The sequence below is a fragment of the Rhinopithecus roxellana genome, chromosome 11, assembly GCF_007565055.1.
Source record: "Rhinopithecus roxellana isolate Shanxi Qingling chromosome 11, ASM756505v1, whole genome shotgun sequence".
Lineage (NCBI taxonomy): Eukaryota > Metazoa > Chordata > Mammalia > Primates > Cercopithecidae > Rhinopithecus > Rhinopithecus roxellana.
Window position 1 is genome coordinate 36,584,916 of NC_044559.1, and position 22,332 is coordinate 36,607,247.

Consider the following 22,332-nt stretch of genomic DNA (forward strand, 5'->3'; position numbering starts at 1 on the left):
CACCACGCCCGGCTAGTTTTTTTTTGAATTTTTTAGTAGAGACGGGGTTTCACCGTGTTAGCCAGGATGGTCTCGATCTCCTGACCTCGTGATCCGCCCGTCTCGGCCTCCCAAAGTGCTGGGATTACAGGCTTGAGCCACCGCGCCCGGCCGATATGAGTCTTTCTAATACTCCATCAGATGAGGCTTGAGACTACTCTATTTTCTGTAGAGGTTTAGGAAAAAATTTATGAGTTACTAAAGATGCTCTGTAGACTCAAAATCTGTTACAGAGCTGTGGCAGGGAGGTTAATTTAGGTAGTCTTCTATAAATTTTTCATAAATGATATCTAGTGGATTGTATTCTTTTCCAGCCTTCATTTAACTCCCTCCATGTGGCTGTGTAGCAAACCATCCAATTTGAATGGGATTTATCTCTCACCAGCTTCATGGTTGTCCCAATGCCATTTATTGCATTGTCAGTGTTTGGTAAGGATTGGGTATGTATAATAGTGTATTATATAAACCCTGGAACTGCTGCAATCATTTTTGTTCCTAAGAGTTAAACAAGCCTGAAAATAAAGTTGGTGTGTAGTGTTATGCATAGTCCAGAGAATCATAAGAAAATGTAGCTAGGACCCTGATCAGACCAAACCTGGAACTTTTCTTCCTTTGGACTTTGGGAAGTGTCTTAGTCTGCTTGGGCTGCCATAACAAAATAACACAGACTAAGTGGGTTAAACAATAGAAATGTATTATCTCCCAGTTCTGGAGGGTAGACAGTTCAAGATCAGGGTGCCAATTATTGGTCTCTGGTAAAATCTCTCTTCCTGGCTCTGCAAATGCCTGCCTTCACACTGTGTACTCACATGGCCTTTCCTCCATTCATGCAGGAAGAGAGAGAGAGTATGCAAGTTCTTTGGTGCCTCTCCTTTAAGGACATTAATTATGTCAGATCAGGATCCCATGTTTATTAACTTCATTTAAACCTAAATATGTCCTAAAGGCCCTGTCTCCAAATACAGCCACACTGGGGGTTAGGGCTTCAACATATGAATTTGAGAACACAATTCAGTTCATACTAGAGAATGTAAACTTCATGTAGATCTCTTCTTTGTACCAGTTTGAGTTAGGTTTTCTGTTACTTGCATTTGAAATAATCTTAACTGATAGTGCTCCTAAGGTTCAGTAACTCTTGCTTAACAACCCTCAGAAGTTTGTACCAATTTTTTTATGAGTGTATTATTTACCACATTCAACCACTGGGCTTTTTTGATTTTTCATCTTTTATCAAACTGATGACTTGAACATATAAGCAATTTTTTTCTTTTTAATATTCATAGCTTTTATTGCATTTTAAGTTAGAAGTGTATTCTGTTAATGTTTTAGTCAGTAAGAAAAAATCCATTAAATGTTGTGAAGGTATAAAATTTAAAGATGTTTTGTGGAATAACAGGTATTAAGAGGTAAATTTCTTCATTTTCTAACTTTTTCTGTGAAATAAAATAATATGTCCAAACCATCTTTTAAAATATGTACTTAAGACTTGACATTTATGATCAGTTAACCTCAAATTGCTATAAAATCGTGATAATATTATCTCTTTTTGCAATTGGCCAACTAGATTACCACCAGAGGGTATTTGTTTGTCACTAGCAACCTGCATTACAATGTAACCTACAGCATACTGTGTTACTTATATTGAATTTTTGTAATTTTACCTAAATGAGATTACCTAATAAGTTCCATGTTCTATTACATTAACAATTAACAATCCTTTTTCTTTACATTAACAATGTAATTGTTTTACATTAATAATCCTTTCAAAATGACCATTTTATGAATAATACAATCAAATCTTTGAAATATGTCTCCCTAAGTTTTTATGCTTCCCTTTTTTATTACTGTAGCTGATGTACTTTCTTTTTAATGTTTGTTTTCTTCCTTCCTTCCTTCCTTCCTTCCTTCCTTCCTTCCTTCCTTCCTTCCTTCCTTCCTTCCTTCCTTCCTTCTCTCTCTCTCTCTCTCTCTCTCTTTCCTTCCTTCCTTCCTTCCTTCCTTTCTTTCTTTCTTTCCTTCCTTCCTTCCTTCCTTCCTTCCTTCCTTCCTTCCTTCCTTCCTTCCTTCCTTCCTTCCTTCCTTCCTTCCTTCCTTCCTTCCTTTTACTCCCTATTTCCTTTGGGCGGATTGTACTGAAGGGTGTTGAACCTTTCAGATCTTTTGATATTATTATCATACAGCATATTTTTTTTTAAAAAAAGAAAGCCCAGTTATCCCACCAATATCTATATCATGGAATATAAAAGCTTTTGCATAATATAATAAAAAAAGAAGACCTGAAAGAAAGCAGTAAATACTTATTTTTTTCTGACAAATTTGCCACAATACCAAATTAAAAGATACTAATGTTCAATGTTACCCATTAAACCCTTTGATTTAAGAGATAGAGAAAAGCTAACTAGGATACACAAACCTACAAATCTGTCACTTAACATAATAAAAGTTTGCAGTGCTTCTCTGTCCCATCAATCATAGTAGAAGGCGAAGGGGGGACAGGCTTGTCACATGGCGAAAGCAGGAACAAGCAAGAGAGTTAGGGGAGGAGAAGTGCCACACATTTTTAAATGACCAGATCTTAGGAGAATTCACTCACTATTGTGAAGTCAGCATCAAGCCATGAAGGATCTGTTCCCCTGACCCAAATACCAGGCCCCACCTCCAACACTGGTGATTACCTTTCAACCTGAGATTTGAGTCGGGACAAATATCCAAACTATATCAGAAGGGATAGCATGGAATACAGGACACTGCTTCACATGGTCATTCAAGAAATTCAGATGATGGAAATTCTGTCATTCTTCAGGTGTCCAAGATTGTCAATAAAGACAGAGACTCTCTAATCACCAAAGGAAGAATGTGACTTTTTAACTATGCTGAATAAATATGACAAATATTTATTGTTTGTTTGTTTGCTTGTTTGTTTTGCTTTTTAACAAAGCAAGTGTTCTTAATAAACTGGGTTTTGTTTGTATGTATATTTTTTAAGAGAACTCACTTTTGTTTGCAATGTAATTTATTAGAAATCAAGAACATTGATAAAGTATTACCCTATATAAGGATAATAATGCCAAATGAGACATTCAGTATTAGAAAAAATGATGTTATTCAAATCAATTAAAAAACCAATTTCGTGAGGCTTTGGCAGGAGAATGGCGTGAACCCAGGAGGCGGAGCTTGCACTGGGCTGAGATCGCGCCACTGCACTCCAGCCTGGGCGACAGAGCGAGACTGTGTCTCAAAAAAATAAAATAAAATAAAATAAAAATTTCATTTATTTAGCAAAAATGTATTGACAACTATTATATGCCAAGTAGTAAGATATATTTTACAGGATTTTTGATATTTATTGGAAATTATGAGAATATTATTTTAAAAGTATTTTCTTACACTGTTTATTGATTTTAGCAGCCAAGTTTTTACATCGTGTTAGCTCTTTTACTGCTAACCTAATAGGAATTAGCATAGAAAGCATCTGATACGAACCCTTAAAGTATATAACTCCTTGTTTCAACAAAGTGAAATTATGAAAGTTGTATATTTTATGCTGTCCTTGTACATCATTACAAAAATGATATTCACTTGAGTCATAAAGTTTAGATAAGAAAGAATTTAAGCTCCTCATGAGAAATTCAACTAGTATTCCCGTCTCAAACTGAATCTTTCTTATGTAACTCTTAAGGAAGAGGAATGTTGTGAATTATTAATCAAATAAAAATACATTTTGGTATTTAAGTTGGGTTTACTGAATATAAGTAACTTTTCTATATATACTATTTTTACTACAACAGATATTCTGAAAGAAACAGTTGACAGGATCTGGTATCTGGGTGTAAGGGATGATATAATTGAAATGTAAATTTTTTTTAACATTTTAGCTGGAAAGTAATGGTGAAACAGAGAAGTGAGGGCAAAGGGAACAACTTGCAATTTAATACTTTGAACCTTAGAGGATTTACTTCAACTCTCTGTGATTTAGCTTTCCCATGTTTTCAATGACCACATGACAGTATACATGATCTGTCATCTGTAATTATAGGAATTAAAGAGATAATTCATGTAAAACACTCAGCATAGTGCTTGGTACATATTACCCAATAGATGTTAGCTGCTTTTGTAATCATGAACATTATTAATGGTTAAGCTTGAACATGGTAGGTTTGAGGTGATATTAATATTTTTATCATAATTCTTAAGGGTATCATGGTCTGACTGAGATTCAGATAAATGAACCCTCAGACCATATCTACAGTGTCCATTCTCAGTACCACATCTTAAGAGTTACACTGGCTGGGCGCGGTGGGTCACGCCTGTAATCTCAGCACTTTGGGAGGCCGAGGCAGGCAGTTCACGAGGTCAGGAGATTGAGACCATCCTGGCCAACGTGGTGAAACCCTATCTCTACTAAAAATACAAAACAAATTAGCCGGGCGTGGTGGTGCGCGTCTGTAGTCCCAGGAGGCTGAGGCAGGAGAATTGCTTGAACCCGGGAGGCAGAGGCTGCAGTGAGCTGAGATCACGCCACTGCACTCCAACCTGGGCGAGAGAGTGAGATTCTGTCTCAAAAAAAAGAGAAAAAGTTACACTATTAATCTGGGTATAACAACAGAATTATAACCTCTATGATGATAATTCAGACTAGAGAAGGGTTCCTCAACCTTGGCAACGTTGGCATTCTGGGCTGGGAAAATGCTGTTGGAAAGGCAACCTATATATTGTATGATATTTACGTAGCATCCCACTAGATGCCTGTCAAGTGGTGAAACCCAGAAATGTCTCTGGACACTGCCAGATATCGCCTGGAGAACAAAAACATTCCTTGTTGAGAGACACCGGACTTGAGGCAATCCTCCATACAAAAAAACCTGTCTATTCTTTAAATATATAAAGAAGTTTTAGCATACAGTGGGCTGATTTTGTTTAACCTAGAAGGCAGACACAGCACTGATTGATAGAAGTTAGAATATTGGCCAGGCATGGTGGCTCATGCCTGTAATTTCAGCACTTTGGGAGGCCAGGGCCAGCAGATCAGCTGAGGTCAGGAGTTCGAGGCCAGCGTGGCCAACGTGGTGAAACCCCGTCTCTACTAAAAATAAAAAAATTTAGCCAGGGTGGTGGCCTATGCCTGTAATCCTAGCTACTCAGGAGGCTGAGGTGGGAGAATTGCTGGAATCCGGGAGCAGAGAGGTTCAGAGGTTGCAGTGAGCCAAGATTGTGCCACTACACTTCAGCCTGGGTGACAGAGTGAGACTTCATCTCAAAAAAGAAAAAAAAGAATATTTTCAAAATTTGAATTACCTAGAAATAGAATGCACTAAGTTGTGAGTCAGCAACTTCTCAACTTCTCAGCTACAATGAGTATTTAATTAGGTGCTGGATCACTATCAGAGCTGTACTGGGAAATTCCTTCCTGGGAGGGACTTGGAACTAAGAAATCTTTTATATCCCTTTCAAGGATAAGATGCTCTCATTTTGACAGATGTAAAGATGCAGATTTGGAAATCATTTCAATTGAGGTCATAGTTGAAATCATGAAAATGACTGCGCTTTCTCTTTGAGGGCAAGAGAAAAGAAGAGCACAATTGCATGAAGTGAATTTTAAGGAATGTCCATAATTTAAAAGAGGGAATTTGGAATGTAACCTACATTCATTGAACCTATATTGAGTTAGGAAGTATTGAGCAAAACAAAACAAAACAAAATGAAAGAAAGTATTCAGGAGAGAGTTTTAAAGAATGAATGATTAGTGTTGTCAGTTGAGAAGTTAAAGTCTGATAGTAGAGAAAACACCAGTTTATATAATTTCTAGAAAATCATGGTGACTTTCTGTTGAAAACAAATTCTGAGAAAAGTGTCCCCTAAAATGTTGCATATTACATAAAGGGTACCTATGTTAAAATCACTTCTATGGTTGAAAAGGTTAGTATCACTGACTTTTAAAAAAATAGATTTCCTTTGATTCTGCAGGCGGGATTAGAGAACGGATATTGAAACAGAATGATTATGAGATAGTGGGCACACTCAGAGCTGCCAGCATATGGAAAGAAAAATCTTTGAGGCTTAAGTAGCTGGATTTGTATTTTGGTACTACGACTTACTCCATGTGTGACTATAAGCAATGAACTTCAAAATCTCTGAGGATTGGATTCCTCTTTTCTCAAATAAGAATAATACATGCTATCTTGAAGGATTTCTAAGACTAAATCCAATCATCGTTGTGACGTATCCAGCACAGCATCTGGAATGTGTGCAGCACTCAATGGATAGATGTTAAAATCAACATTGTTGTTATCATTGTCACTGAAGGATGTTCTAAGGTCTTCTGCTTCAATTGAGGCATAGGCAAGGGGAAAAATATATTGAAGACTTGACAAGAGTGGAAAGTGTCAAAAATTGCCACTGCTTATGAGTGACTCAAGTGATGAACACAGTGATTATCAATTAAGGATGAGTACCAGGTTTTTCTTGTGGTGTCCAGTAACCAGTGAATCTGTAATGGCCCAGTTCTGTTCACTTCTGGGTCTTCTCATAGCATAGTCTATGACCACAGAGCAAATAAGGGGAAAATAAACAGTGATACAGGGTTGCAATTGATTAATGAGATTCATGTAAATCTCTGTCATTTTGAGATTTGTCAGGCTTGAGTTATTTCTAACAAAGTACCCTGCATTATCATAGTTTATTGCATATAATACCTAATATATTAGACCACATGTATGAACATTGTAACTGACTTATTTCTTAATGTAAACATTAGCATATGCCAGGGTTTCTCAGCCTCGGTACTACTGATATATTGTATTGCTGATCCTTTGCTGCTGGGGACAGTCTTCAGCGTTGTAGAATTCTTGCAACACCCCTGCACTCCTCTCCCAATTCTGACAAACAAAAATGGCTGCAGATATTGCCAAATGATCCCTAGGGCGAGGGAGCAAAATAATCTTTGGTTGGGAACCACTGGAATATGTTCATATATAAAATAGTGATAAAAATAATATAAATGTACATGTGTGACATTTGGTTTTATAAAATTTCCATATTTTATGACTCATAATAGCAATTCTAAATAGATTTTGGTTGTGATTTCTGTTGCTTCATAAGACCAATGGAATTATAAATTTACATTCCCTCTGACAGAGAAAATTCTAAATATTGACCATAATCTATAGCAAGAAATATAAATATTTTTTCTACCTGTACATTTTTATTTGATTTGAGAGAACATTTTAAACATTGGAAATTTATCCTATTTTTGATTGTTTACCTAGACAAAGTAATTACTTATATATATTTTTGAGTCTTTCATGTACTATTTTTTCATTACATAGTTCAAATAAGTTTTGAGCAAAAATTATTTGTGTTTTATTCTCCAGTTGTTTCCTGTCCTTATTGCTGGTGGCTGCTGTGGTATGGAAGATCAAACAAACTTGTTGGGCTTCTCGACGGAGAGAGGTATCAGTAATATTATTTAATCTTTTGTTTAAAGATTTAAGCAAATAAATGAATCTCTATTGTCTGTTAATTAACATGCTGTCTTGGAATACAGAATTTCAAATCATTTTTACATACTAATATTCAAAAATCACTCTAGTATTTTTTAAGCTGTAGAGCAAACTTTATCACTGTAATTTTAAGTTAGTATTTGTAAAAGCATTGGTGTGTTGCAAACAGTTTCTAAAAATGGTATTGGAATTTATAGTGAATACAATTATTTATTATGTTTAAATGATTTTGTAATATATTTAACTTAGGCATTTAGTTATGCTATAAAGACATAATTTATTTTTCATAAGTGCCTGTTGAAATTTAAAATTCTGAGTGATAAATATTTTTGGTTTTGAAAAAGATTTTATAGCCTAGAAATTTATTATAACATTCTCTTTTTGGGAATCAAATCTTTTCCATTTTTTGATTATCTAATAATCCAACTATGTTTAAAGAGCACATCCATTGGATACATTTCTGTATTAGAATTAATTATTTTTCTTATAATCCTAAAATTGATGAAAACAATAATATTCTTACAAAATAACAACTGATTATGTAAATTGTGTATATTCGTTAATTGAAAGGAATGAAGAAACAAAATCATCTGAGGAGCAAAAGTATGCAGTAGATTTATTCTTCTATATCTCATTTATTCAGAAAGCTAGTTTCTGTTTTTATCAGTATTCTTTTATTATACTATATTTTATTAGTATTAATCTTAGTATTTTATTTACTATTGCATTTCTCCATATATTTCTATATGGGTTTTTTTTTTGTAACAATATAAAACGACAGTATAATTGCTTACCTTCTTTTTTCCATGTAAAAAAATATAATATTTAAAGATGTAAAAATAATCCAGAGTGTTCTAAGCTATAGAATTAGTAAGTGACATGAGTTCTTCTTAGTCTACTTTTAGGCACCCATCAAAGATCAGTACCTATGTATAATATATTTGTAAACTGGAGTCCCACCCTGCCTTCAAATAAATCATTCATCTTAATACTCTCTGCCTCTCTGATTTTCTGTATATGGCCAGTGCAACATCAGTGAAGGTTTACTTGGAATGACTGCATGTTAAAAAGTAATCCAATTGAAAAAGAGCTTATTAAATATAAATATATAAATATTTGGCAAGAAGTCAAATTCTCTGCAGAGGTAAACAATCATCTAGACATGTTAGATGATCTATTACCGTGAAATTATAGATTCAGGAAGGAAAAATCATAATTATAGGCAGGTAGTGTAAAGGCCTTCCTTCCTTAATGGAATAGGGCAAGTGACAATTTATGTCCTTAATCATTAGAAGAGAAGGCTGAATCAATCAGGGATCCTCGGTTCCCATTGCATCATGAGGAGCACTATTTAAATATCTGATCTCTAAACTTTATAAAATGTGTCTATGTAAATATAGCATTGTGAAAATATTGATTTGTAACTCTACTATTAATTGGCAGCTGAATATAAGTAAGTGGTCTAGTTAAATTTCCTTACCTCTTAAAAGAAGGATTTGTACCCTAGAGTTAATTCTCAGTTGTGGTCTAGTCTTTCAAGCCCTATAAATGTCTACATGTAGTTTAAAGTTTAAAAATGATATTTAATATTTGTTAAAACTAATATGAATAGTTTAGCTATAAAACTTTCATACTTCTCAAAATGACAAATTGATTTTGGCTACTGTTGTATTATCTCAGTGTAGTAATGCTGTTTATTACATACTAAACAGGTGCTCTGGCAAGCTGATACTACTTTAATTTTTAAAATTAATATAAATTTATCTTTTGGAAGTCAGAATCGTTCAATATATGTGGTAGATGTGGAAAGGATAAAAGAGAAATAGTAGAGGGGAGCTAGATTAGGATCACTTTCCAGTTTATATCTGTATTATTAATATTGCTGTGTCCTCTGGAAATTCCTTTAATATAATGCCCTTCTTTCCAAAACTCATCCAGGTAGTGCTTCTTTCTATTAAAGTGTATAATGGTGTTTGCATTTAATTTGCTACCGCTTCCGAAAAAGAAAACGTATCTTGAGTTTCTGTTATGCTATAGCATTACATGTTAAAAAATAGTGTGAGGAATTTTCTCAAATATAGTTTTAATAAATTCCTTTAAATGTAAAATCCTAAATATTTTAGAAGCTATTCATATATTGATGTCCAAAGTAAAGATGACATTGACTTTGATGAGTATTAGAGAGCTGCTGTTAGCTAGTAATGTTTATATTACAGTCATCCCCCCTTATCCATAGTTTTAGTTACTCACAGACAATTGGAGTCCAAAAACATTAAAATACTTTGAGAGAAAGAAATGTTGGGGGGAGGTGGGAAGTGACAGGGAGAGAGACCACATTTACATAAATTTTAGTACAACATATTATAATAATTGTTCTATTTCATTGTTATTGTGGTTAATCTCTTTCTGTATCTAATTTATAAATGAAAATTTATCATTGGTATGTATGTATATGGAAAAACATAGTCTGTATAGGGCTTAGTAGTATCTACAGTTTTAGGCATCCCCTGGGTGTGTCGAAACATATTTAGGGGGGAACTACTATGTTAAGAAATTGTTTTTCATTTTGGTCTTAAGAGACCTGAAGATTTTTAACCACAGTAGTTGTAGTTATGTGATAATTCCATTTATAGACTTCATGTGAGTGGAGGTAAAAATATGTTTATGTCTAATCCTCTCTTTATTCAGTTTTAAATATTAGATTAACTGTAGTATTTCCAAAAGGAAAATAACCCACTATTATTTCTTTATGTGAATGTTACTGTCTCTTCAAAACATTGAAGAGATCAATTATTGTAAAGCTCAGAGGACACCTTTGATTAGTAAAATGACAGTTTATGTGTTACAGTAAATGAAAGTTACTTAAAGGATTCTTTCTTTTTAGAATTTATTTGGTTTTATTACAGCAGTTGTACTAGTTGCGTTTCCAAATGTAATGAAAGTTTAAAATGAAAATAATCTTGGGAAATGTTTTAACATATTGTGTTCATTCAACTAGGTGTGTTACTTTTTTAACTAAAGTTTTGTTTTCTCATAAACACAGATATACTTATTGTGGCATAATTTTGAATTCAGAGGACAGTCATGTTACGACTTTTGAATAACACCCTTAAGAATTCAGGGGCTCTTAAACACACATTAAAAAAAATGAAACTACAAAATGCTTCAATTTTGATATGACCCCTTCATACACTAACCCCAAACAAATTTCTATGGTAACCCTGTTAAAAAGATGAAAACTTTCTTTTGGGATGCGCTAATGAATGGAAACAATAAGTGTATATTGATAAGTGGAAATCTTATAATACATTAGAAAGATGAATTCATTTATATAGCTTGTCTTTTTTACAGAGGTGTTAAAAACATTTAGCTTCAGTGGCACATTCAGTTATAGTCATCACATTATTAAAATATTTGTCAGGAGCAAGTATATGTTAAAAGGAGTCTATTGCACTGTTTTTATGCTTGATAATCTTCATTCTTAATCTGAAATTTGAATTTTAATAGGTATCATAAGGTGTAAAGATATTTAATTGTTGAAGATATTTAATTGTTCACTGCAATGAAGAGATTTGATCATATATTTGACTATGATGTGTGCAAATATGATGTATATTTTAATAGTTACAAGAAGCTAATTTTTTTCCATTTTGAGTTGTTTAAATATAGCATGTCTCAGTGAAACTTTAACTGCAAAATCTGTAGAATAAAAGATCCATAGGCAAAGGAAGGGTTATTTTTATGTTAACTAGTGAGTCTGAGTATTTGAATGATCACTACATTTCATGTGATAGCAATTTTTTCCTTTTTAATTCTTGTAAATTTACAGTTTTTTTAAAGTTTAAAAATATTTTAATGTAGAACTTTACCACACGCCTTGGTTTTTTTTGTTTTTTTCTCTGATACGGAGTCTTGCTCTGTCGCCCAGGCTCTAGCCTGCATGCAGTGGTGCAGTCTTGGCTCACTGCAAGCTTCACCTCCCGGGTTCACACCGTTCTCCTGCCTCAGCCTGCAGAGTAGCTGGGACTACAGGTGCCTGCCATCACGCCCAGTTAATTTTTTTGTATTTTTAGTAGAGACGGGGTTTCACCGTGTTAGCCAGAATGATCTCGATCTCCTGACCTCGTGATCCACCCGCCTTGGCCTCCCAAAGTGCTGGTATTACAGGCGTGAGCCACCGCACCCGGCGACCACACTACTTTTTACTATTTCTCACATATTAGACTTCTCTTTTGTTTCAAAATCAATACAGGAAAATTTGGAGGATAAGACATGTCCAATGAGGGATTGAATTTATGTTCATAATACCCTATCTCCCTGCACAGTTTGTAATCATGAAGCATAAACCTAGATTTGTATTTTTTATTATCACCCTTAAATTTGAGTTAAAAATAATAAACCAATATCCACAAGTAGAGTTTTAGTAGCTTTGAGTAACAAACTAGTTTTCCAGAGGCAAATACGTTAGTTCTTTCCTTCTATACCTGTTTTATTGTTCCAAAACCAGACATAAGTAATAATATTAAACTATACTTTAATAATGACATTTTATGGGTATATAAACCAATTAGTTATAAAATATTCTCTGACGTGGTAAATAGTGATAAATAGACTCTCATCTAAGTAATATTAATGCAATGTAGCCGTGTTTTACAAATTGAACTACTCTTTTCTCCTGAGACACTAAATATATTTACACAAAGAGGACTGGGCACAGAATAAAAACATTAAGGAAGCAGTGAAAGTGTTGTTTTAGGTGGATAAATTCAAATTAACTGATTAGGTACTGCCTACAACCTTTTGTAGAATTTCATAGCACTTCAAAGCTCTGTATTTTGTAAATGTTTAAACATTTTAAAATATAGATAAAGCTTTCCATTAAACACATACTTTTTAAAACTCATTAGTAAATATTTCGCTCAAATAAATGTCTTTGCAGTTAATGGCCGCAATGTCAACTTACTGTTGCTTGTCATGTGCTTTTTATTGAATTGCAAACTAAAATGATTATTATTGTATTAATTTTCTTCCTTTATCCTGTGAGACTAGAAATTACAGGTCTTCAGCATGCCTATTGCATTATCATACTTTGAAAATTTTAACATAAATTTACTTTAAAATAACTTGAATTGAGAAGTCAAATATGTATGGGGTTGAGATTTGAAAAATAACTGATATATGCCTTTTAAACCTGTTTCCAAAGACCTTATGGTAAATATAGTGCTTCCATTTTGCTCTGTTCAACAAAGGCATATCAGTTTCTTGCTATATTATAGCAAATTGATAAATACTGAGGATATAAAGAAAAAGACATTGACCCCATTATTGGGGAATTTATAGTTTTAAACATTTCAGTGAGGCAGACAGACACACACACATACACATACAAAGTTCTTAGGGGAGCACCTGGATTTACTTTATTGTGATGTCATGCATAGGGAGATAGAATATATTGAAAAGTTTTCTGGTAATCAGATTAGTAATGGAAGTAAATGTGAACTGTTTCATAATTATACACAGGATTAATTTCAAAAAAAAAACCCTAAACCAAAAAACTTTGGGCACTGTTTTTATTATATGTACAATACAACAAATTTGTCTCAAGTCACTTTTTATTATATGCTATTATCTTTGTATTTAGACCCAGTCACTTAGACTAAAACATTATATTGATTTATTCTAAAAAATGTAGTCTCACTAACCACAACATCTTATCTGTCTTATATACTCAAATGAATGTATATCTTGATATATGTGTCTGATGTTTATGTGTATATGTGTTTTTATGCTAAAAAGTTCATTTTTTATCTAAAATTCAAACTTAACCAAGTGTTCTGTATTTTTATTTGCTCAATCTGGCAACCTTATTTTCAACACAAATGCTCACCCTGGAGCTCAGGGGTGGGTTCAACCTCATAAAATCCACAGGAACTCAGAGAGAAGTAAAAAGGAATAATTCTCTAAAGTAGAATCTTGATTTGTTTTCAAAATAAGGGGGAGTTATACTGGGCAAGCAAAAATAAAAGATGTTTACTCAATATATTATCTATCAAAATTAAAAACTCTTTGGCTCACTAGTTAGATTTCTGAAAATATATCTTAAAGATATATACCTGCCTACCTCATATAATATATATATCTTTATATAGATATATATATATCTATAAATGAGTATGCCTCAAAGTATACTCATTTATAGATACTTACAGAGAGATTTTTGTATATCAAAACTATTTCATGTCATTCAAAAAGATTCTAGAAAGAAGTTCTGTGTTCTTATTAGGTAACTGAAAAAAAGAATGAGACATATTTGTGTTAATATTAAATTAGTTTATTCCTTCCTTCAACAAATATTTATTGAACAACTATTGTTGTTTCAAGCATATTTTTAGCCAAGTACAGCAATGAACAAGCCAAATAAAATCCTAGCCCTCAAAAATGTTTACAGATCTGAAAATCTATATTATTAACTGGAAAATATATGACATAGTTTTTTTGATGTTTCTATTTGTATCAATCACACATGCACAAGCATAACGTGCATGGAAATTATGGGTCTGTTGGTATTGGATAAAGAAGAATGACTATGTTATTTGATAACTATAATGCAAACAAATAGTCAAATAATGGACAAGTTGAGAGAATATGACCTAACATTTTAAGTTAGGCACTTAATAAAAATAGTATTTAATTTTCACACTAAAAATATGTATATTTGCCCTTTACCTATATAAGGAATTTGAGGAGACTAGAGTGCAATGCTCAAAGCTTACAACTAGTAAAAGAAGAAGCTGTAACTTAAAACCAAGTCTGTCAGACTGAACCATACAGAGAACTTTACAGATAGCCTGAGTTTGAACAAGTTGGTTTCATAATGGACCACTTACAATGTAACTTATGCATCCGTTTGTTGTACAGGAAATATGTTGTATTTCATCTAATATTATGACACAATCATTATTTGATGTACCAGTTACAAAGAAAACATGACACTTATTCAACTATTGCACAATGTTCACTTCCCACTGAGAATATTTATTTTCTACATATTGAAAGAGCTCTTATATAATTATTTAGATATAGTTTTGTTATGTCATTCATATTTATACAGAGAGGAAAATAAAAGCAAAATAAATTGGGTAAAGTTTTGCTACAACTTATTCACCTTCATAGTCCAAGTTTTTAAAAATCACTTTTTGAGTTAAGCTAAATATATTGTATGTTTCACATAGTATCATTGACTACAATAATCAAGTTTACGTCTGTGCAGGCAGTGAGAAGTACATCACAACTGTCATCTGGCCAGCAGTGATTATACAATGTCATTGATTTTAAAACACATTAGAGTTTAGAGATATTAAAATGTGAAATAGTGTTTCTTAGAATCAATCAAATATGGTAGAACCTTCTTTATAATGTGTTTAAGACTAAGCGAATTAATGCATAACCCCACTGCATTTTACCTAACAGACTTCAATAAATGTTAGCTGTTACTGATATATCATACAAAGAATGATCAGCATTATACATTAATATTACTAACAACAACTACTGTGTATCTTGGACTCCTCCTCCATTTCTACTGTAATGCAATGGTTCTCAATCTAGTAGATCCTTGAGAATCACCTGTGGATCTTTAAAACGTGTGTGTGTGTGTGTGTGTGTGTGTGTGTGTATGTGTGTATTTGCATGTCATTCTACTGTTCCATCCCCATCATATATACAAAATCAGAATTTCTATGAGTGAGGCTCAGCCAAGTGTGTTTATTTTTAAAACCCTAAAATGTTCTAATATGGACCATTGGCCTAGAAACACTGCCTTACCTTCTACTCTGACAGACCTGGGAAACTATTGAAGGGTTTCCAACAAACTTGTAAAGATATCTAAGTTAAAAGGATCTGATTTTAAGCTGATCACTGTGCTTCTGTGGTTAGTCCAAGTAAAATTGGTTTAGGGAGAGGAGTTTAATTTTTAATGTTAAGTTTGGTACATCTACTAGACATCTAATTAGATCTATCGAGGAGGCAGGAGTTGCATCTGGCATGAGGAAACAGAGTTGAGTAGGAAGTTAAATTTGGGAATCTCAGCATGTAGATGGCATTTGAAACCCTGGGACTAGATAAATTTACACAGAGAGGAGGATTAAGCCCTGAGGCATTCAAATTTAAGAAGTCAGAGAGAAGACAAGCAACCAGCATGAATACTGGAAAGCAGCTACCAGTGAAGGTGGAGAAAAACCCTGAGCTTCTGGAAGCCAAGGAAACACTGTATAAAAAGGAACAGAGTTATCAGTTGTCCAAAAACTTCTGGTGGTTCAAGTGAAATAACTGAAAATTGACCATTGTATTTAGCCACTTAGAAATAATTGCTGACCCCAATAACAGCAATTTTAGTGGACTGATGGATGCAAAAGTTTAATTGAAGTTTGATGAGAAAGAATAGAACAAGATGACTTCTAGAGTGACAGCAAGAGGAGCCCCTGAGACCTATTCCCCAGACAAACAACATTAACTAGTGAAAAATCTTTAAAAAACAAACAACTGGCTGGTTTCAGTGGCTCACACCTGTAATCCCAGCACTTTGGGAGGCCGAGGCTGGCGGATCATGAGGTCAAGAGATCGAGACCATCCTGACCAACATGGTGAAACCCTCTCTACTAAAAATACAAGAATTAGCTGGGTGTGGTGGTGCACGCCTGTAGTCCCACATGCTCGGGAGGCTGAGGCAGGAGAATCACTTGAACCCAGGAGGCAGAGGTTGCAGTGAGCCGAGATCTAGCCACTGCACTCCAGCCTGGCGACAGAGCAAGACTCCATCTCAAAAAAAAGAAAATAAAAACCATTTAAAATATCTGGAAATGGTTTTAAGTGCATACGGAAAACAAATACTTGTTACGGGTGGAGGGTCTTGACTACGAGTTGCCCAGGTCCTTGGAGATTTGAACAAAGAATTGAGCAGAACGCACAAAGTAGCAGAGGAATGAAATGCAGGAAAGAAGCAGCAAAAGCAGAAACTTGTTAAAGAGAGAAAACATTCCACAGAATAGGAGCAGGCCTGAGCAAGCTGCTCAAGGGCCTGGGTACAAAGTTTTCTGGACTTTAAGTACCCAGTTTGAGGTGCTTATTGGCTACCCCTTATCTGGAGAAGGTTTTGGTTTGTGACTAGTTAAAGGCTGAGGTGAACTGGCACCCCATGCAGATAAAGGGATGGTCACTGCTTGGCCTCTGGCCTACCCAAGGCACTCCCCCTTTCCATCTGAGATGTGGTGGAAGGGGGAGGGCTGTAGGGAGAGTATCTTTTGATCCTTTGTTACTCACCTGGGGAAAGAGTTTTTTTCTTCCCTTTTGGTTTAGTTTTAGGAAGTTAGTGTTAACTGGCCTCAGGTTCCCTGGCCCCAAACCCAGGCGTTTTCCTTTTGATCCAGTTTTGGGAAGTCAGCATGAATTGGCCCTAGATTTTCTGCCCCTAGACCTTGGTGTTTTCTCTTTTAGAAGTTTGCTCAAATTGACCTTAAGTTCCGTGTCTGCAGACCCTATTTTCCTGCCTCACACTTGTTTAAGAAAATCTACTAATTCTCAGTAAGAACAGCAAATCTATGGCATTTGAGCCTCAACTTGCTCCCTTCCTACCCCCTCCTAGCTCACTGTGACTAGCATTTCTTATCCCCCCAGCTCCCTTTTGCAGTCGCTGTATTCCAGACAAAATCAGCTGAGGCCTGAGGCTCTCTTATTCTAATGAGCCCCACTTGTATGGCCAGAAGCTCTTCTCAAGGCATAGCAGCCTGATAATAACAGGGCCCAAGTCTCCCTCTCTCCACCTTTCTTATAGGGTAGAGATTTCGTGACTGGGAAGATAACATGAGAATACAAAAAAGTAATACCTCTGCTGGACACCCTGCTCATGAAGCAGGAAAATTATTTAAGAGAGTTATGGGCCACTGTCCCCATCATTAGCTCTAGAGCTTGCACAAACTAGCAAAACCAATTCAAAAAGATATAAAATCTAAATAAACCTATAGCAAGCACAGAGATTGCATTTGTTATTTTTAAATTTCCAATTAGATACATCAACATTCTGTTTGCAGCAAGCACATCTAGCACCCAGATCTTGTTTTCTAATATTAGAGAACCCTTTCCAACGGTTCCTCCATTCCTAACACACTCTCATTCTTGGTGTGTGTGTGTGAGGGTGCGTGCACTGCCCCCTCTTACGTTTTGGTACTATAAGAAACTTCAGGTTTAGCTTGTGTACTTCTTGCCCCAGTCCTAGAATTAGCCATTTCTCCAAGGATCTCTGGTTCCCTTTCTTGTAGCATACATATTGCCTAGATTTTGATTTCTAAATACCATTCACCAATAAAAGGAGTTTGGATGCAAATCACATGAGAATCTCAATAGATACAGAAAAAGCATTTGACAAAGTCCAACAACCTTTAACCATAACAACACCCAGCAAATTAGGAGCAAAAAGGAAATCCTCAACCTGATAAAAGGCATCTACCAATAACCCACATCTGGCATCATACTTAACTTTTTTTAAATCACTTATATCAGGAACAAATCAAGGATGTCCACTCTCTAATTCTATTCAGCATTTTATTGTATATTGTAGTCAGGGCATTTAGGCAAGGAAATGACATAAGAGCCATCTAGATTGGGAAGAAAGAAGTAAAGCTATCTCTATTTGCAAATAACATGTTTTGTAAATAAAATTCCTTAGAAATCCACTAAAAAAACTGTTAGAACTAATACACAATTTTAGCAAGATATTTAGCAAGGATGCTAGAGCAATATAAAAATCAGTTGTATTTCTATACATTAACAATTAAGAATCTGAAAATAAAACTATTCAATTCAAAATAGCATCAATAAGAACAAAATACATAGGAATAAATTTACCAAAATCTGTAGAAAACATATACTATGTGTATTAGTCCATATTCACACTGTTAATAAAGACATACCCAAGACTGGGTAATTTGTAAAAAAAAGAGGCTTAATTGACTCTCAGTTCCACATGGCTGGGTAGGCCTCACAATCATGGCAGAAGGTGAATGAGGAGAAAAGTCACATCTTACATGGCGGCAGGCAAGAGAGTTTGTGTAGGGGAACTCCCCTTTCTAAAATCACCAGATCTCATGAAACTCATTCACTATCATGAGAACAGCATGGGAGAGACCCTCCCCATGATTCAGTTACCTCCCACTGGGTACTTGCTATGACAGGTGGGAATTATGGGAGCTACAATGCAAGATGAGATTTGGGTGGGGACACAGCCAAACCATATCACTCTGAAAACTATAAAACATTGTTGAAAGAAATTAAAGAAGACCTAAATAAATGGAAAGATACTATATGTTGATGGATTCAAAGACTTTATATTGTTAAGATGACAGTACTCCCAAACTGATCTACAAATTCAGCATGATACTTACCCAAATACTAGGTAGCTTGTTTGTAGAAATTGACAAGTATATCCTAAAATACACAGGGAGATGCAAAGGGCCCTAAACAGCAAAACCATTCTTGAAAAAGAACAAAGCTTACACTTCATAAATTCAAACTTACTGTACAACTGTAGTAATCAAGATGGTGTGATATGGGCATAAGACTGGATATTTGGATCCATAGAATGTCACTAAGAATCTAGAAATAAACTCTTACATTTATAGTTTATTGGTTTTTTACAAGAGTACCAAGACAATTAAATGGAAGAAAGATTCATCTTTGCAACAAATGGAGCTAGGCAACTGGGTAGCCACATGCAAAAGAATGAAGTTGGACCCATAACTCGTATCACCATACCCAAATAAAGTCAATAGGAATTGATACACCAATATGTGAGACCTAAACTATAAAACTCTTAGAAGAAAATACAGAAGAAAATCTTCTTGATCTTTCAGAATCTTCTTAGACATGACATCAAAAGAAAAGGTGATTAAAGAAAAAAAAAATTGGAATTCATTGAAATTAAAATCTTTCTACTTAAAAGACACCATGAAGAAAATGAAAATACCACCTCCAGAATGGGAGAAAACTTTTGCATATCATATATCTGATAAGATACTTGTATCTAAATATGCAAAGGACTCTTCCAAGTCAGTAATCAAAAGGCAAATTACACACTTAAAATGAATATAGAATTTGAATAGGCATTTCTCCATATAATAAATGCAGTTTGCCCTTTGTAGTCATGGTTTCCACATCTGTGGATTCACCCAATCAAGGATTGAAAATATTCTGAAAAAATGTTGAAAAATAAATAAAAATATATTATAACAACTATTTACATAATATTTGCATTGTATTGGGCACTGTAAGTAATCTAGAGATGCTGTAAGGGCTTGGCATTGATTGTTAGTGGTGTAGTTGGTTGCAACAAATGGGAAAATGTGCATAGGTTATATGCCACTATGACACCATTTTTAAGTAAGTTACTTGAGCATCTGTGGATTCTGGTATTCTTGCAGGGATCCTGGAACCAATCTCCTGCAGATACCGAGGGACGACTCTGTGTGTGTGTGTGTGTGTGTGTATGGTCAGGAACTCATGAAAGTGAAAAGATGCTCAACAACATTAGCATTTGCAGAAATAGAAATCAAACCTACAATAAGATACCACTAAATGCTTGTGATCGATAATACTGTTATTATTATTCACCAGTAATCATCACCAGTTATCACCAAAATGTTGGTGAGGCTATGGAGAAATTAGATCCCTCCTACATTGTTGTTGGATATTTAAAACTGCCACTTTGTAGTGTAATACAGTCTGACAATTTCTTGCAATGTTAAAGTTTCCGTATGACCCAGCAATTCCACTCTTAGGTGAATGCTGAAGAAAAATGAAAACATAGGTCTACATAAAACTTTTACATTAATGTTCATAGCACCATTATTCATTACAGCTTTAAAGTAGAAATATCCCAAATGCCCAGCAACTGATGAATGGACAAATAAAAGGTGATATATGTGTAAGTGGAATATTTTTCTACATTAAAAGGGAGTGAAGTACTGATGCATGTTATAACAATGAAAGAGCCTTGAAAACTTTAGGCAAATCTAAAGAGACAGTAAGTAAATTCACGGTTGCCTTGGGCTGTGCTTGGGTATCCGATGGAATGTGGGGCCAGATGGAGAATGATTGTTAATGGGTACGTGGGTTCTTTCTGGGATGATGAAAATGTTTTAAAATTAGACTGTGGTAATTGTTGTACAGCTTTATGAAAAATTTAAATATTATTGAATCTTATGCTCTAAATGGGTGATTTACAAATTTCTTTGTAGAAATTGATAAGCTTCTTTGTTGAAATGGTCTGTCTGTGTCCCACCCAAATTTCATTTTGAATTGTAGTTCCCATAATCCCCACATATCACATATCATGGGAGGGACCAGATGGAGATAATTGAATCGTGAGTGCGGTTTCCCCCATCCTGTTCTCATGATAGTGAGTTAGTTCTCTTGAGATCAGATGGTGGGTTTTTTTTTTTTTTTTTTTTTTTTTTTCCCAATACAGAGTTTCACCTTTGTTGCCCAGGTTGGAGTGCAATGGCATGATCTCGGCTCATTGCAACCTCCGCCTCCTGGGTTCAAGTGATTCTCCTGCCTCAGCCTCCCAAATAGCTGGGATTACAGGCACACACCACCATGCCCAGTTAATTTTTTGTATTTTTAGTAGAGACGGGGTTTCACCATGGCCAGGCTGGTCTTGAACTCGTGACCTCAGGTGATCCACCCTCCTCGGCCTCCCAGAGTGCTGGGATTACAGGCGTGAGCCACTGCGCCCGGCTGAGATCAGATGGTTTTATATGGGGATTCCCCCTTCACTGGGCACTCATTCTCTCTCCTGTCCCCATGTGAATAAGGACGTGTTTGGTTCCCCTTCTGCCATGATGGTAAGTTTCCTGAGGCCTCCCTAGCCATGCTGACCTGTGAGCCAATTAAGCCTCTACCAGTCTCAGGTATGTCTTGCACAAATTGGGCTTAAGTTCATAACCAGTGTGCGAATGGGCTAATACATTTCTAGAAATTGACAGGTAGATTCAAAAACTTATGTGGAAATGCAAAGGACCCTAACTAGCAGAAACATTTTTGAAAAAGAACAAATTTACAGTTCCTGAATTCAAACTTACTACAAAATTATAGTAATCAAGATGGTATTATTATACTACACAGTGTATTTCTTAGTTCTTTTGTGTTGCTATGAAGGACCATACCTAAAGGAAGAAGGTTTATTTGCCTCATGGTTCCACAGGCTGTACAAGAAGCATGGGACCAGTATCTGCTTCTGGTGAGCGCCTGTTAAAGCAACAGTGTAAGATTCTTTATATTGCATAAATTATTGTGGAATGATAGTAATATAGTTTCCCTGAATTTTGTTGACAGGATTTGACATGTTAAAAGTTGAGTTTGCAGGTGATAATGCTACCTACATTCCATATTAACTTCAGTCATCATTCTGTAAATTGTTGCTTAAAATACATAATTTCCTTCATTTAAAGAATTATGCCATAATTCGCACATCTGTGTTGAGCAATTCTCTTCCTATCACCACCCACCTCCCCTTGCAGGGGAATTTGTTTGCTAGGTATATACTGTTAACAGTTAGGCATTTATATACAGATTTAAACCTAATACAGAATTCAGCAGTATGTATTATTTATGAACTAAAGTTTCTTGTCATGTGAGCTTTTAAAATATATTCTACTGGTTCTAATTTAAGGAAAAAAAACCTTAAACAAAATAATTTTATTGTGATTTGAACATAGTTATTATAATGCTTTATTAATTTTCT

At 34.8% G+C, this 22,332-nt stretch overlaps 1 protein-coding gene across 1 annotated transcript in view; it reads left to right on the top strand.

Moving 5' to 3' along the window:
- Positions 1-22,332, top strand: part of ATRNL1 (attractin like 1) — an 845,855-nt gene that overhangs the window by 439,101 nt on the left and 384,422 nt on the right. The window contains exon 26 of the mRNA XM_030941431.1: positions 7,410-7,488. Coding sequence (XP_030797291.1) covers positions 7,410-7,488 — 79 coding nt within the window. The remainder of the gene's footprint in view (positions 1-7,409; positions 7,489-22,332) is intronic.